At 47.2% G+C, this 14,332-nt stretch overlaps 2 protein-coding genes across 2 annotated transcripts; one reads left to right on the top strand and one right to left on the bottom strand.

Moving 5' to 3' along the window:
* Positions 1–921: 921 nt before the first annotated feature.
* On the top strand, positions 922–3,768 carry LOC131843362 (uncharacterized). The gene has a single exon (XM_059191990.1). The coding sequence runs from the start codon at positions 922–924 to the stop codon at positions 3,766–3,768; it is 2,847 nt and encodes a 948-aa protein (XP_059047973.1).
* An 8,190-nt stretch (positions 3,769–11,958) lies between these two features.
* Positions 11,959–14,063, bottom strand: LOC131843361 (uncharacterized). The gene is made up of 2 exons (XM_059191989.1): positions 12,701–14,063; positions 11,959–12,626 (listed from the first exon to the last, which is right to left on the bottom strand). The coding sequence occupies exons 1-2, from the start codon at positions 14,061–14,063 to the stop codon at positions 11,959–11,961; spliced, it is 2,031 nt and encodes a 676-aa protein (XP_059047972.1).
* Positions 14,064–14,332: the final 269 nt, after the last annotated feature.

Genomic DNA, 14,332 nt, shown 5'->3' with positions numbered 1-14,332 from the left:
TATTAGGGTTATATTGTTATTAGTCTTGTGTTATGTGTTTTATTTTAAATCCAAAGTAAATAAAGACGGTCTTATTTACTTTTGGTAATAAATTTTTTAAATGGTAGTAGATATAGTATTCTAATTTCATTACTTTAACTATACATTAATTTGCCTTGCTTTCAATAGTTCGACTTCGTATTATTAAGTTGGTACTTCAAATCCCAACAACGGTTTTGTTTTTTTTTGTTTTGTTTTGTTTTGTTTTGTTTTGTTTTTTTTGTTTTGTTTTGTTTTGTTTTTTTTTTTTTTTTTTTTTTTTTTTTTTTTTTTATTATTTTCATAATTTTTGCAAACAGTGTAACAAAGCTAATTTGTAATTAGGTGTCTTTAGAAATAGTTTACATTAATAACTATTTTGTGGTTTATTGTCGATTAATGAGCGTTAGATATTTGCGATAGTTTTTAATACTTGAATCGGAAAATTAAGTATTATTCCTGTAGTAGTTTAGGCATAACTTACTTTGTTTTTTATGTAATTGTTGTTACTGAATATACTTGTTTAGTATAAGTTATAGTGCCAGTTGAAGGTATTTGTATAAGTATAATTTGTGTTATTTTTTAAATATTTATAAGTAAATTAAACTTGAGTTTATTATATATTAAGTACTTTTACAAAATTGATAGTTCGCGTTTGCTTACGTTTTATTTGAATTGGGGTTTTGTTTTTCTTACGTTTGCTTGTTTTGTCACTTACTATCGAAAATGACAACGGCGGTTAAGAAAATTCAATTTAGGTACGATAAAGCCACTCACAATATTGATTACATTTATGATCTCGTGCGGACAGATTCGTTAACATTGGAACAAAAGACTGAGTTTCAAGTTAGGTATGCGGACTTAGAAAATAATTATTAAGAATTTGATTCTATGCATTCGGAGATGCAACTCAAGGCGGATGAATCGGAGTTAGAGAAACTTAAGACGGTCTTTGAGACATATAATAAGAAGTATTATTTTATAAAGCGGCGATATATTGAGTTATCTCTTGAAACTAAAGCGGATTACTGTGGTGACAATATAAAGACCGACACTAATCTCAAGTCTAAAGTGATTTTACCTAGGTTATCGCTGCCCTCATTTTCAGGGAAATTACAGGAATTTAATTCCTTCATGGAACTTTTTCAATCATTGATTGATCATGATGTAAGATTAACTAATACTGTAAAATTGTATTATTTATCTAGTTCTTTAGTAGGAGAACCAAAAACATTAATTCAGCATTTATCTATTGTCGGTGATAATTACTCCATTGCATTAGAATTACTTAAGGCACGTTATAATAATAAACGTTTGTTAGCGGATAAATTATTACACAATTTATTAAGTGCGGTACCCGTCACATATAAAAATTTGAGTGGACTAAAATTGTTTGTGAATACTTTGCTCGAAAATACGAAGGCTTTAGAAAAGATGAACTTTCCAGTAGATTCGTGGTCTTATATATTATTTTACATAAATTTTCAAAAATTAGGTAGTAACTTAAAAAGGGATTTTGAAAATAAGTTTGATGAAAAGGAACTACCTGCCTTTGAAGATTTATTGAAATTTTTAGAAGGTGAGATTCGTAAATTGGAATCTAGTGCGGATCCTGATTCCAGTGCTCATATGCGGCGTAGAACGTCAGCTCCAGCGGTACGGGCTGTACATTCGGTAGTTCACAATGAAGTTAGCTCGGTATGTAAATACTGCGGAAAGAGCGGTCACTTCATCGCTAAGTGCGAGAAGTTTTTGAGTTTAAAGCCTACCATCCGAAAGCGACACATAATATCCACTAACTTATGCTTTCGATGCCTTAATAGTCATAACATTGCTAATTGCCAATATAATCGAAATTGTTATAAATGCAATTCACCTAAACATCATTCCTTATTACATTTTGACATACCTGCGGGGTCACGGGAACGTCAACCCCGTTTATCTATTAATAATGTCCCAAGCAAGACGGATGCTACGGAACATCCGCCTCAGGAGACGGCTCCTACAGCTAGGGTTTCATCGGCAAGTACAGGCAGCAATGAGGTGTTTGGAGGAATGGCATCACAGGCCACTGGTACTTATCAACGGATGGTATTACTGTCAACGGCTATCATACGAGTACTGGATAAACACGGTTATTACCAGGAGGCACGTGCATTACTAGATGGCGGCAGTCAGGGTACCTTTATTTCGGAACATTGTGCCAACAGACTGGGCTTAAAGCGGTTGAGGTCTAATGTTATATCAGTCACGGGACTGAGTGGTATTCCTGTAACTGGCTGCCAGAGAGTAGTTAATTTAAATATAATGCCTAGGTACACAGATCTACCTGTTCTTTACACTGCAGCTACAGTGATAAATAAGATCACGCGAAATTTGCCAGGTTTTTCCTTATCTCCTCATTTAGCGGAAAGTTATAGAGGTATACTTCTTGCTGATGAACAATTTTATATCAGTCGGGAAATTGATATTTTAATTGGTGCGGATCTTATTGCAGATATTTATTTGGGGGATGGTACTATAAAGATACATGATAATTTACCTCGTGCCATGAATACGGTGTTCGGGCATGTGTTGACTGGGCCTGTTATTTGTCCGGTTGCGGAACCAGCTTCTCAGGAGACTCATTTTTTGCAAACTTTTTGCTGTAATATTTCAACCGATAGCATTTTGGAGCGATTTTGGGAGGTGGAAGATATTCCTAGCGCAGTGGAAGATCCTAAGGATATGGAATGCGAGTCTATGTTTGTTGCTACTCATCAGCGGGACGAGAGCGGAAGGTATGTCGTAAACTTACCTTTTTTATCGAACAGGCCGTCTCTTGGAGATTCAGTTTTATTGGCTAAAAGGCGTTTTTTCACAATGGAACGAAAACTGCAGTTAAATGAGTCGCTGCGGAAAAAATATGTAGATTTTATGCGGGAATATGCGGAAAAGGGACATATGTCACTCTGTGTCCGAAAACCAGAAGACTATGATTCCGGTTGTTATGTTATATGTCACCATGGAATCTTTAAAACAGATTCAGATAATATAAGAGTCGTATTTGATGCTAGCGGCAAGACTAGCAACGGAGTAAGTCTTAATGACTGTTTACATGCTGGACCAAAGTTACAACGTGATATTATGGAGATTATTTGCAGATTTAGACTACATAAATATGTCTTCACTACGGATATCCGAATGATGTTCCGACAGATTTTAATTACTCCGAAAGATCGTGCACATCAACTCATCTTCTGGAGGGAGTCTCCTGATATGCCCCTTCAACTGTATGAATTGAACACAGTAACGTATGGCATGAAGTCTAGTCCTTATCTCGCAATACGGACGTTGAGACAATTAGCGGATGACGAAGAAAGACGATTTCCGGCGGCGGCGCGTCTTCTCCGGTCTTCAGTTTATATGGACGATATTTTGGGCGGTGCGGATACCCTGGAGGAGACTCAAAGTCTTAAGCGAGACGTAGTGAATTTACTGAAGTCTGGCGGATTTGAACTCAGTAAATGGACGTCAAATACTACGGATTTGTTAAAAGACATTCCAGCGGAACATTTGGAGAAACCCCTAATTTTTAAAGACAACGCGGATGGGCCTAGCTTCATTAAGCTATTGGGAATCCAATGGGATCCAAGTAGTGACAGTTTTTCTTACCATACCAGATTTAATGATATGGAAATTTGTACAAAACGATCGATCTCATCGACATTAGCACGGACCTTTGACCCATTGGGTTGGATCTCCCTGTAATTTTTCAGGGAAAGATTTTAATGCAACGTCTATGGTTGTTAAGGTTGTCATGGGATGACAAACCTCCGGCAGACGTTGTTGCGGAATGGCAAGGTATTTTAAACAATCTGCCTATGATTGAAAATCTTAAAATGGAACGATTTGCATTGGGAAACTCTGGAACGTGTTCTATACATGGTTTTGCGGATGCGTCTGAACTTGGATATGGGGCTGCTGTTTATTTGAGAACAGTGGGAAAAGCGGTCAAGTTAAGATCGTTTTAATGATGGCTAAATCACGGGTTTCACCTGTAAAGTCAAGGCTTACTATTCCGAAACTGGAGCTTTGCGGAGCAGCTTTACTTGTGTGGCTTGTAAAGTACGTGGTGGATTCAATTAACGAGCATGTGAACATTGAGGATGTTGTGTACTGGTCTGATAGTACTATCGTACTTTCTTGGTTGCGGATATCACCCCATCTTTTACAGACATTTGAAGGAAACAGAGTCTCACAAATTATTAATTGCGGTTTGAATATAACGTGGCGACACGTACCCTCGGAACTGAACCCTGCCGACATAGCAAGTCGTGGTTGTCGAGCTTCGGAACTGCTCGAGCACAAATTGTGGTGGGGCCCTCCTGGCTTTAAGGTCATGCGGATACCTGGCCTTTGAGTGAAATTAATAAAACTGAGTATGACTTACCTGGTATTCGAAAGACGGTGGTGAAGGTTCACGCGGTGATGGTCAAGAGAGATCCTATTTTTTTGCGGTTTAGTTCTTTGAATATGCTGTTAGCGGTAGTGGCGTATTGTTATAGGTTTTTTAGTAATTGTAAAAATCCAAACCATAAGGTTACCGGAGTTTTGACAACAAAAGAACGACAATCGGTTTTACTGCGGTTGATAAAACTAGTCCAAACTACGGAGTTTGCGGATGATTTAAGTTGCCTCAAGCGGAGTAGTTTTTGTTCTTTACGTTTACGGCGGCTTATGCCTTTTATTTGCGAGGAGGGCCTTTTGCGTGTCGGAGGACGCTTAAATCATTCCGATTTGTCATATAATCGAAAGCATCCGGTTCTTTTGCCAAAGGATCATCCATTAACGAGTTTAATTATAGATCATCATCATAAAATTCACTGTCATGCGGGATCGACTGCTTTGCAAGCCATTTTACAGACTCAATTTTGGATCATTTCGGCACGACAAGCTATACGTACCAGAATTTTTAAATGTATTTCTTGCTTTCGGACAAAGGCTAAACCTACAGAACCATTAATGTCTGCCTTACCTACGGATAGAGTAGTTGCTACTGGAGTTTTTCATACCGTGCAAACGGATTTTGCCGGACCATTTATAATAAAATATTCTCGTTTACGTAACGCAAAACCATTGAAAGCTTATCTTTGTGTTTTCATTTGTTCTTCGACTAAGTGCGTTCATCTTGAATGTGTTACGGACCTCTCGACAGAGGGTTTTCTTGCGGCTCTAACGAGATTTACGTCTCGACGCGGACTACCTAGTGTGATTCGTTCGGATAACGGCACTAACTATGTAGGTACCAATCGACACTTAGATGAGGTACAAAGGTATTTAGCTTCTCGGGAAGTACAATCGCAACTTAGTAGTAGCGCAGGTAAACGCGATATTACCTGGCGTTTTAATGCACCTGCAGCGCCTCATTTTGGCGGTCTTTTTGAGGCAACTGTAAAGGCGGCGAAGACTTTATTGCGGAGAGTCATCGGTGACCAGATATTGACATTTGAGGAGCTAGTAACTATATTCACTAAAGTTGAAGCCGTCCTCAATTGTCGCCCGTTGTGTCCTCTGACGCAGGATCCCCAAGATTTGGAGGTGTTAACACCTGCGCATTTTTTAATCGGACGCTCGTTATTATCTGTACCGGAATATAATTTTGAAGACATCCCAAACTCACGGTTGAGTCGGTACAATCTAATTCAGGCTCTTTCACAGAGATTCTGGAGAAAATGGAGTGAGCGGTACCTCCATTCTCTTCAAATGCGGAATAAATGGACGTCTCCTATAGATCCTCCTAAGGTGGATGACTTGGTCCTAATTATAGAGGAAAATTTACCTCCTTTAAAGTGGAGATTGGGCAGGATTGTAGAATTGTTGCCGGGTAAAGATGGTGTAGTACGAGTGGTAAGGCTTATCACTTCAACAGGCACTATAACTCGTCCGGTTGTGAAGATTTGTAGACTCCCCACTAACTAATGGTTTCATATTTATTTATTTCATTATTTTTTAAAAAACTTATTATGTTAGTTTTCTTGCGGTATTTTTAGCGATTTCTGTACAGGAGCGGTCTATATAATTTTATAATTTTTGTTTTTCTGTATTTATTTACTTTCTGTTTTGATAAAGGCAATCAGCCTTTCTCGGGCGGGGGATGTGTAATTTTCCTGCAATTATTGTCATTTTTCGCGGCACTACACCTTCAACATACCACAACACACCTACACTATAAATGTATATATACGTCCCTATAAAGTCTTAATGTTGGGGATATGAAAAAATCCTGCCCTCTGGCGGACGCGACGCGCAACACTAGTGACACATTCGATCGCGGGAACGAACAGCGGTTACGGCGGTCATATTATTTTATTTATTCATTTATTTCAAGCAACTAGGCCCATATTATAAATACCTTATAGACTAACATACATATAATATAATAAAAACCAATACAACTATATTGTCTGTGTGATCACGGCACTGAAAACGGCAATCTGCCACGGTAGCGCCGATACACCACACCTTTCGGCCAGTAGTCCTCTTTCATGAAGGTGGGCAGCAAGTCGGTAGGGACCAGGGCCACAAACGCTTTGAAACTCGCGTTGTGACTCGACTTCAGCTGCGTCACCCTCAATGTCAGGTTACTCTTGGTACGGATATAATCGACAATGTCCTGCTCCTTAGTGGCGTAATGTAGACGGGACAGGTACATTGTCGTTGTCGGTGTAGCAGCACGCAGCAGAAAGTTGGGCCCAGTGAGTGCAGTGCCACAATGATTCCTATTGACCCTGTTTGTGCGCCTCTTCTTTTGTACCACGACGAAGCCATCATCGTCGCGGTTCCCAGTGGCAGCACACATAGGGTCAATGTTCAGTGCCGTTTTTGGCACACGCCGCTGTACTGAAGCAGCCGGTTTGCTAGCGACGACGGCGGCAAAATCTCGACGCTGTGGTTGCACCGAGGATTTTGTTAGCGCTGCTTCCACATGCAGCGGTATCGGCGCTCGCGAGCTGCGGGCGGGGAGCACGGGGGGCGCGGCGGCCGGCGGTGACACCACATCTGGTGACGTCAGTGTCGACGCCGAAACCGCTGACTCCGCCGTGAACGCATCGCGGCATGCCCCACGGCGCGTGTTGATGTTCGTAGCGTCAAGTGACCTAGTTTCTTTTCGCGAGTCGCGCAAACTGTCCACTTCCTTGCGCAACTCACTAATTATGTGCTCTGACGCATTGAAACATAGCGTCACATCTGCCAAACTCTTTTTTAAGGACACGATATCCTTGAGTAAGCTGGTAACATCGACGTGATCAAATGTGACTGGAGGAAGTTTGTTTAAATCCTTCGCCACAAAAGTCGGCACGTCGTCTGGATCGGTCTCCTTCAGCAGCGTTATAATGATATTAGAAACTTGGTGCAAATTGGCGGATTTTTGGTGTATTTGGGGTGAGTATAGGGACAATTTTATATTTTATTTATTATTTCGTGTACACAAAAGTGATTATATAATAGGCATCGGCAGAGGTATATTTGTAAACGCCCTGAACCAGCGACTTTAACGCGGGGTGAAGAAAAGGTGACGAAATTATTACCACCGAATACCACTAATATATATAAAATTAACAGTTGTTAATTTTCTCTTTATTAGTCTTCCTAATTTCTAAAATAGTTTATTCAAAAACGCTAAGAGACAGAAGTTTGGGGTCGTCGTTCATTAATAAACAAACATAAATTGATATGATATCTTTACTAAAACTTGATAATTACTTTATAAATTGAGACAGCATCGTCCTTTTTTATATTTTCAACTTAAATATCTAAAAAATTGATCATAATTAAACCCGAAATTTCAACAAAACTTTGCCATAATCATTTCTAATTTTCTCATAAATACAACGAAATTTTTGAACGAAAAAAAACATAATTTTTTTTTTTTTTTTTTTTGGGTAGCTGTGAAACGCATAAGACCAAATATTAACACCTCTCCAATGAAAATTAATTTAATTATATAATTTTGACATTTTTACTATAAGTATTGTATGAAATTATAACTTCAGTGTTTATTTACCTGTAGAACTATTTTCTCCTTTCTTTATTCACCAAACAATAATATATTTTACTAATTATGGAGTCACTACACAACAACAAAATTTTAATGTATTGCATATTAACGCACAAAGCATTTCAGCGCATTATCCGGATTTGCTTACATCTTTTGATGTAAAAAATGTGCATGCCGTACTCATATCGGAATCCTGGTTAAAACCGTGTCTTCCATCTAGTTTATATGTACTACCTGGTTTCACTCTTATCCGTAATGATCGAACAGTGGGAGGTGGTGGAGGAGTTGCCATTTATCTACGTTCCCATATTGCCTATAAAATTGTCAGTACGTCTACTATTTCCTACCCCTCTAATGAGCCAGAATTTCTTTTCATTGAAATTTACCTATCCCATTCTAATTTACTCCTAGGTGTTTTTTACAGTCCCAATTCATCAATTGACTATTTCGCTCTTCTTGAAAATACTCTAGAAAACCTTATTCCTTCTCACAATCACACTATTCTCATGGGTGATTTTAATACGTGTCTGTTAAAAAATGATCACCGCGCCCAACGCCTCAGATCTCTTGCCACATCCTGCAATCTCAATATTCTTCCTCTCCAGCCTACTCATTTTTTCCCTAACTCCAATCCTTCTCTGTTAGACCTTTTATTTGTATCCTCTCTTGATCATGTTGTCAGGCATGGTTAGTGCCCTGCTGACGCTTTTTCTTCGCAGAAGGTGAGTACTGCCAGCCACGACCCCTCGCTCCTAACCATTGCCCGAACTATATTCGGCAGCGAGAGGTCGGCCCCCACTTCCGCGACCAAGACGCGGCGCTCCTCTGCGAATGCAGGGCACTCCTCCAGAACATGCTGCGCCGTGTCTTGGTCGCATCCGCACTGGTGACACATTGTCGTCGGCTCCCTCCGTGCGACATTACACAGGTACCGCCCGAAACACCCATGTCCGGACAGCACCTGCGTAAGTCGATAGGTCAGCGGCCATCGTCGCCTGCCCATCCATTCTTTGAGAACTGGACGGACAGCCTCGACGGTCCTCAGGCCGGCCGTAGGGTTGGCCAGCCTTTCTTCCCATTTCTCCCTGAGGACACGTCGGAGGTGGGATCTCCGTTCCCCGAGTTCCACTCCGGAGGGCTCCCTTCCTTGGGCCCTCTCGTCCGCACGCCATTGGTACAATGACGCGCGGGATTCCGCTACGAGGTCCCAAGGTGGGGAGCCCGCTAGCAGACACGCCGCCTCTCTCGAGACGGTGCGGTACCCTCTGATGACCCTTATGGCCATTGCTCGCTGCGGACGCAGGAGCAAGGCCATATTTTCCCTGGACAGGGCCCCATGCCATATAGGGGCCCCGTATAGGGCCATCGATTGTACCACACCCATGTAGAGGCGGCGACAATTGTCCCCCGGCCCCCCGATGTTAGGCAGCAGCCAGCTTAAAGCGCCAGCCGCCGCCATAAGACGGGGAGCCAGGTTCTTGAAGTGGAACAGGAAACCCCAGCGACTATCGAGGTCAAGCCCTAAGTACCTAATATGTGGCTTGACCTCGAGCCTATGACCGCTGACCACGATATGGGCTCCTGGTGGCGGCGCTCGTCGGGGCCCATGGAAACAAAGGACCTCCGACTTCTCGAGCGCCACCTGGAGCCCTAACCTCCTGATTCTGCCGACGACAAGTGCCACACTGGCGGTAGCAAGACGGGCAGCCTCCCTGTAGTCCCGCCCGCGGGACGTTACCAGCGTGTCGTCCGCATAGCAGACTACGCTGGTCCCGTCGAGCAAGGCGCCCCGCAGATTCCAGTCATACCCGATGTTCCACAGGACCGGACCCAGAACCGATCCCTGTGGAACACCGCGCTGCATCTCCCTCTCAATCACGGTGCCGTTCCGCCCGATACACACTATTTTCCTGTCCTGGAAGTAGGCCCCGATCACCTCCCGAAGGTAGGGAGGCACTTGATGATATTTGAGTGCCTCCCTAACACAGTCGAAGGGGAGGGTGTTGAAGGCGTTTTTGATGTCGAGAGACACCGCCAACAACACCCCCCTTTGGGAGACCACCTCATCCGAGAGGGCACGAACCTGTGAGATCGCATCGATCGTGGATCGGCCCCCTCGGAACCCGAATTGGTTCGGGGATAGATCAGGGCCTACCTGAACCAAGTGCTTGACGAGGCGGCGTACTATTATCCTCTCGTATAGTTTGCCGACCTCGTCAAGAAGGACAATCGGGCGGAACGCCGAGGGAGATACGGAATCCGCAGGGCGCCCCTCCTTGCGGAGCAGGACTACTCTGCCCGTCTTCCACTTCTTGGGAAATCGCCCCGACTCCATGCACTCATTGAAGAGGCTTAGGAGTCGGTCCCCAAGGGCACCTAGGGCCAGATACAGAGCCCGGCCGGGAACACCATCAGGCCCCGGGGCAGTTTTCTTGCCCCGGAGCTTGTCCACGGCCGCGGAGAACTCTTCCGTCGTTATCGACGGAACCCCAACTTCCCCTTGGGTGCCGGCGCCGTCTTCTTCAATTTGACGGCTGCGCGGCACCAAAGGAGGGGGTGTGTACTCTGACTGCTCTGGGAACAGAGCTGTCAACACCCCCTCCAATTGTTGGGGCTGGAGACTCTCTGCCACGGGAGGCGCCCAAGGGCGAAGTTTGCCCCTTGCACTCCTATATGGGCGCCCCCATGGATCTCTGTTCAGAGTCTCCAGGAGTTCCTCCCTGGCTCTTTCTTTGGCCCTGCTGATGGCGAGCTGCAGCGCTTTCTTCTTCTCACTGTAGTGCGCCCGCAGCTCTGCTTCCATAGCGGCGTCACGGCCCCGCCTGAGTCGGCGGTGCCTGGTGTACTGGCGTCTAGCGGCCATGCTCTCCACTCGCAAGGCCGCTATCTCTTCAGACCACCAGTACACCTGACGCCTAGGAGGGGGCGGGCCCGGGGCATGGCCGCATCACAGATGCGGGTCATGGCACCCCCGAGCCAATTGGCCTCCTCCTCAACCTCCACAGGCCTGGATGGTATTTGAAACCAGGCCTGGACTATGGAAGCTTCCACCAGCACGTCTTTTTTAAGACGTCTCGATGCCCATTTGGGGAACGCCGAAGTGTCACTCTCTGAGCGGTCCGGGTGCGGAGCTCCGGACGAGGGGAGAATGTCGAACCTTATGTAGCGATGGTCCGACAGGCTCTCCACCTCGTCCATCACCTGCCAGCCCCGCACCCTGTGCGCGATGGCTGGACTGGCAAGGGAGATGTCCACTATAGACTCCCCTGCCATCGCACACAAGTGGCGACCGACCCCACGTTTAGGATTGAAAGGCCGGACGCCACCGCCCAGTCCTCTAGGACCTCGCCTCGTATCGTCGTGATGGGGGAGCCCCAAGCCGTAGACTTGGCATTGAGGTCCCCCATGACGAGCACGGAACGGGCTGGGTGCACACTGATTGCAATTCCCAGCCCGTCCAAGTATTCCTCGAACTCGGCGAGAGTCCTATTGGGAGAGAAGTACACTCCGACGACGGCGATTTCCCCCCAACTCACACCTACGTACCCTGGGCCCCTGAAGAGGGGCGAACAGGGTGGGGAGACAGAACTCCCCCCCCCTGTACGGTGGACGGCCACGAGGCCGTCGCAGTCGCCGAACCAATTGTCAGAGGTCGGAACTCTGTAAGGTTCGGCGACTACCACCACATCTGCCTGCCACTCCGCCGCGGTTTGCAGTAGGAGGTCCTGCGCCGCGGCGGTGTGGTTGATATTTGCCTGGAGGAGGTGAATGGCCATAATTATATGTCCATTTCCTCCTCCAGCTCAGCCCAACTATTATTAGTCGGGACGGCGGCGGTCGCAGGTGGTGCGGGTGCCGGCCCCCTCTTGGCTTTACTTTGCCTGTTTGGGGAGCAGTTTTTACTCCCCATCCAATGATCCGCCGGCTTGCCTGCCTCGCGGCAGATGACGCAACTCGGGGCTGCTGTGCAGCCGGCGGCTTTGTGGCCCGGTTTGCTGCATCTGAAGCAGAGGCCACTGCGGGCACCGCATCCTTACATGGCCCGTCTGAAGGCACTTAAAGCACCTCAGCGGCCTCTGCCTCAGGAGCTCGACCGGGGCCGACACCCAACCCACCTTGATGCGGGCTGCCGTAGTGATCTTCTTGACCACTAAGATCGGCGCCCGCACCCAACAAGTGCCCAGTCCCGAGGGGTTTAGGCGGATTTCCCCAGCCTTAACCTCCTCGGGCGCACACTCGCCGTCCCTGGCGACTGCGTGCGTGATGTCCTCGGGGGTGACCGAGTCATCCAGGCCCATTATCCGCATCTCTGCGGTTTTGGTGGGCCTGGAGACCTGTACGGGGTTTTCCCCGAGGACCTCCCTCAGCTTTTGGGCCAACGCGTCGGCCTTTCCCCCGCTCTGGGAGCCCGGGATCTCAAGGATCCTCGCCCCCGTTGCCGCCGACTTGAAGCGGAGCTCCTCTATACCTAGAGAAGCCAGGTCTATTTTCGCCTTGGCCTCTCTAAGTATGCCAGCATAAGTGGCTCCAGCTTTTTCCGCTTCTTGCGGGAGGGCGAGGATAACCGCTGCAGAGCGGGGCGCCTTCAGCTTAGAGGGGGACGGAGCCCTTTCCCCTTCTTTTGGGAGGACTGGGTCTGACTTTGTGACCCTGTCTTCCCTTTACCCTGGGTCCCGGAGGGGCCAGCCTTCGGCTCCGGGACGCTGGTGGTGCGTCCGTTCTTCCTAACGACGGTGGCCCATGATTCCACCGCCGCCGTGGACTGCTGAGAAGCAGTCGTAGCCTCCGTCTTTTTGGAGGAGGTAGGCTGTGACTGGCCTACTTTCCCCGCCTTCTTGCGTGACGCCGATTGCGGCGCCTTACTCCCACTGGGTTGGGGGCCTACCCCTGGCCTGATATTGCCCTGCTGGCGGTAGGCCTCTATCTTGTCCCCATTTTGTAGTGGGGGCCGGTACACATAGTCGGGGACTTGGTCATCCATGTCCACCGACACCGGTTGCGGGGCAACCATGCTCCTCACCTGCCGCATGAGTTCGGCGGTTTGCCGCTCCATCATGCGGCCTACATCCTCCATGATCTGGGACCTAAACGTGTCCCAGTCATTCCCTCTCCTGGGATATGCCCCGTGGTTGTACACCGGGGTCGGCCTCAAGTTCTCCGGAGGGGGAGCAGCGGCCACCCTGGCCCTGAGCTCCTCATTCTCCTTCCGGAGCTTGTGGAGTTCCGACTCAATGTCGGAGTTCCTCTTCAGAAGAGGCGTCACTGACCTCGGGATGAGGTCCGCATCCAGGGACTCAGCCAGGGAATTCAGCCTTGCCAGTGCACTCTTGATTTGCTTCTGGCAGGTCCCCTTCAAGTTCCCCGACTTCTTCACCACCCCTAGAACCTCCATGGTCTTCTCGACCATTGCCTCCCGCACTTTATGGAGGTGTACTTCTGCCGGGTCGGTGGGGTTCCTGGGGGCCTTTACCCCAGATCGGACAGTACGGGGCTCTGCTGCCTCATCATCCCCTTCAGAGTCGCTTCCTGGGACCCTGAGGAACTCCTTCCTCCGATCTTTGGTCAGAGCCGCTTTTGCGGCCCCTGGACCCACATATTGTCTCCCTTCCTTGGGAGTCTTCCCCTTCTTCACGGCGAGCCCCGCTATTTCCATATCAACGGAGCTCGTCGCGGAGTCTGCAGAGTCATACTCTGCCCCATTGTCAAGGCGCCTCTTTTTGCGCCCACCAACTGAGGTCTCTGACGGTCGCACAAACTCGATCAGGTTGCCCGTTACTGAGCTCGCGCGAGACCGAGTGCAAGGGCCACCCAACTCTTGAGCCAGGTTACCCACCTCCATACTCTCTTCTGCGCCCTTATGGGCGTTCATGTCGAGCCTGCGGCCCAAACACACTGCCAGTTCAGGCATAACCTCTTTTGTGGCTTTCTTAGCCACACTATCTGAATTTCCCCCCGAATCTACGGGGGGGCCCTCTATAGGAGGGGGGGAGGGTGCGGGGGCCATTACAGCCACCCGCAGACCACTTTGAGGGAGGTCAGTCAGCCAACAATTGTAAACACAACTTTGTTGTAATTTACAACTGCCAACTATGGCCAACTTCCCCAAAAGTGGAGCGACCTTTTCGAATTTGTGGGGGGAAGGGTCCTTCGGACTCCTCACCCTAACACCAATAACACAGAGCGGATATCTCCCAGCGATAGGGCCAGCAAAAATCCACTATCTTCTACCGCCCTATAAAAGACATCAACGCGACACGTCGTCAAGCAGACTGA

The sequence above is a fragment of the Achroia grisella genome, unplaced genomic scaffold (genome assembly GCF_030625045.1).
Source record: "Achroia grisella isolate CSIRO2021 unplaced genomic scaffold, CSIRO_AGI_Agris_v1 utg30357, whole genome shotgun sequence".
Taxonomy (NCBI): domain Eukaryota; kingdom Metazoa; phylum Arthropoda; class Insecta; order Lepidoptera; family Pyralidae; genus Achroia; species Achroia grisella.
The sequence above is the reverse complement of the archived record's forward strand: the minus strand, read 5'-3'. Positions and strand labels throughout refer to the sequence as shown.

Coding starts and splice junctions, on each gene's coding strand:
- LOC131843362 (XM_059191990.1), top strand. CDS start 922: ATGCAACTCAAGGCGGATGAATCGGAGTTAGAGAAACTTAAGACGGTC.
- LOC131843361 (XM_059191989.1), bottom strand. CDS start 14,063: ATGGCCCCCGCACCCTCCCCCCCTCCTATAGAGGGCCCCCCCGTAGAT. Junction 12,627..12,700: donor AGGGAAGACAGGGTCACAAA/GTCAGACCCAGT, acceptor CCCGCTCTGCAG/CGGTTATCCTCGCCCTCCCG.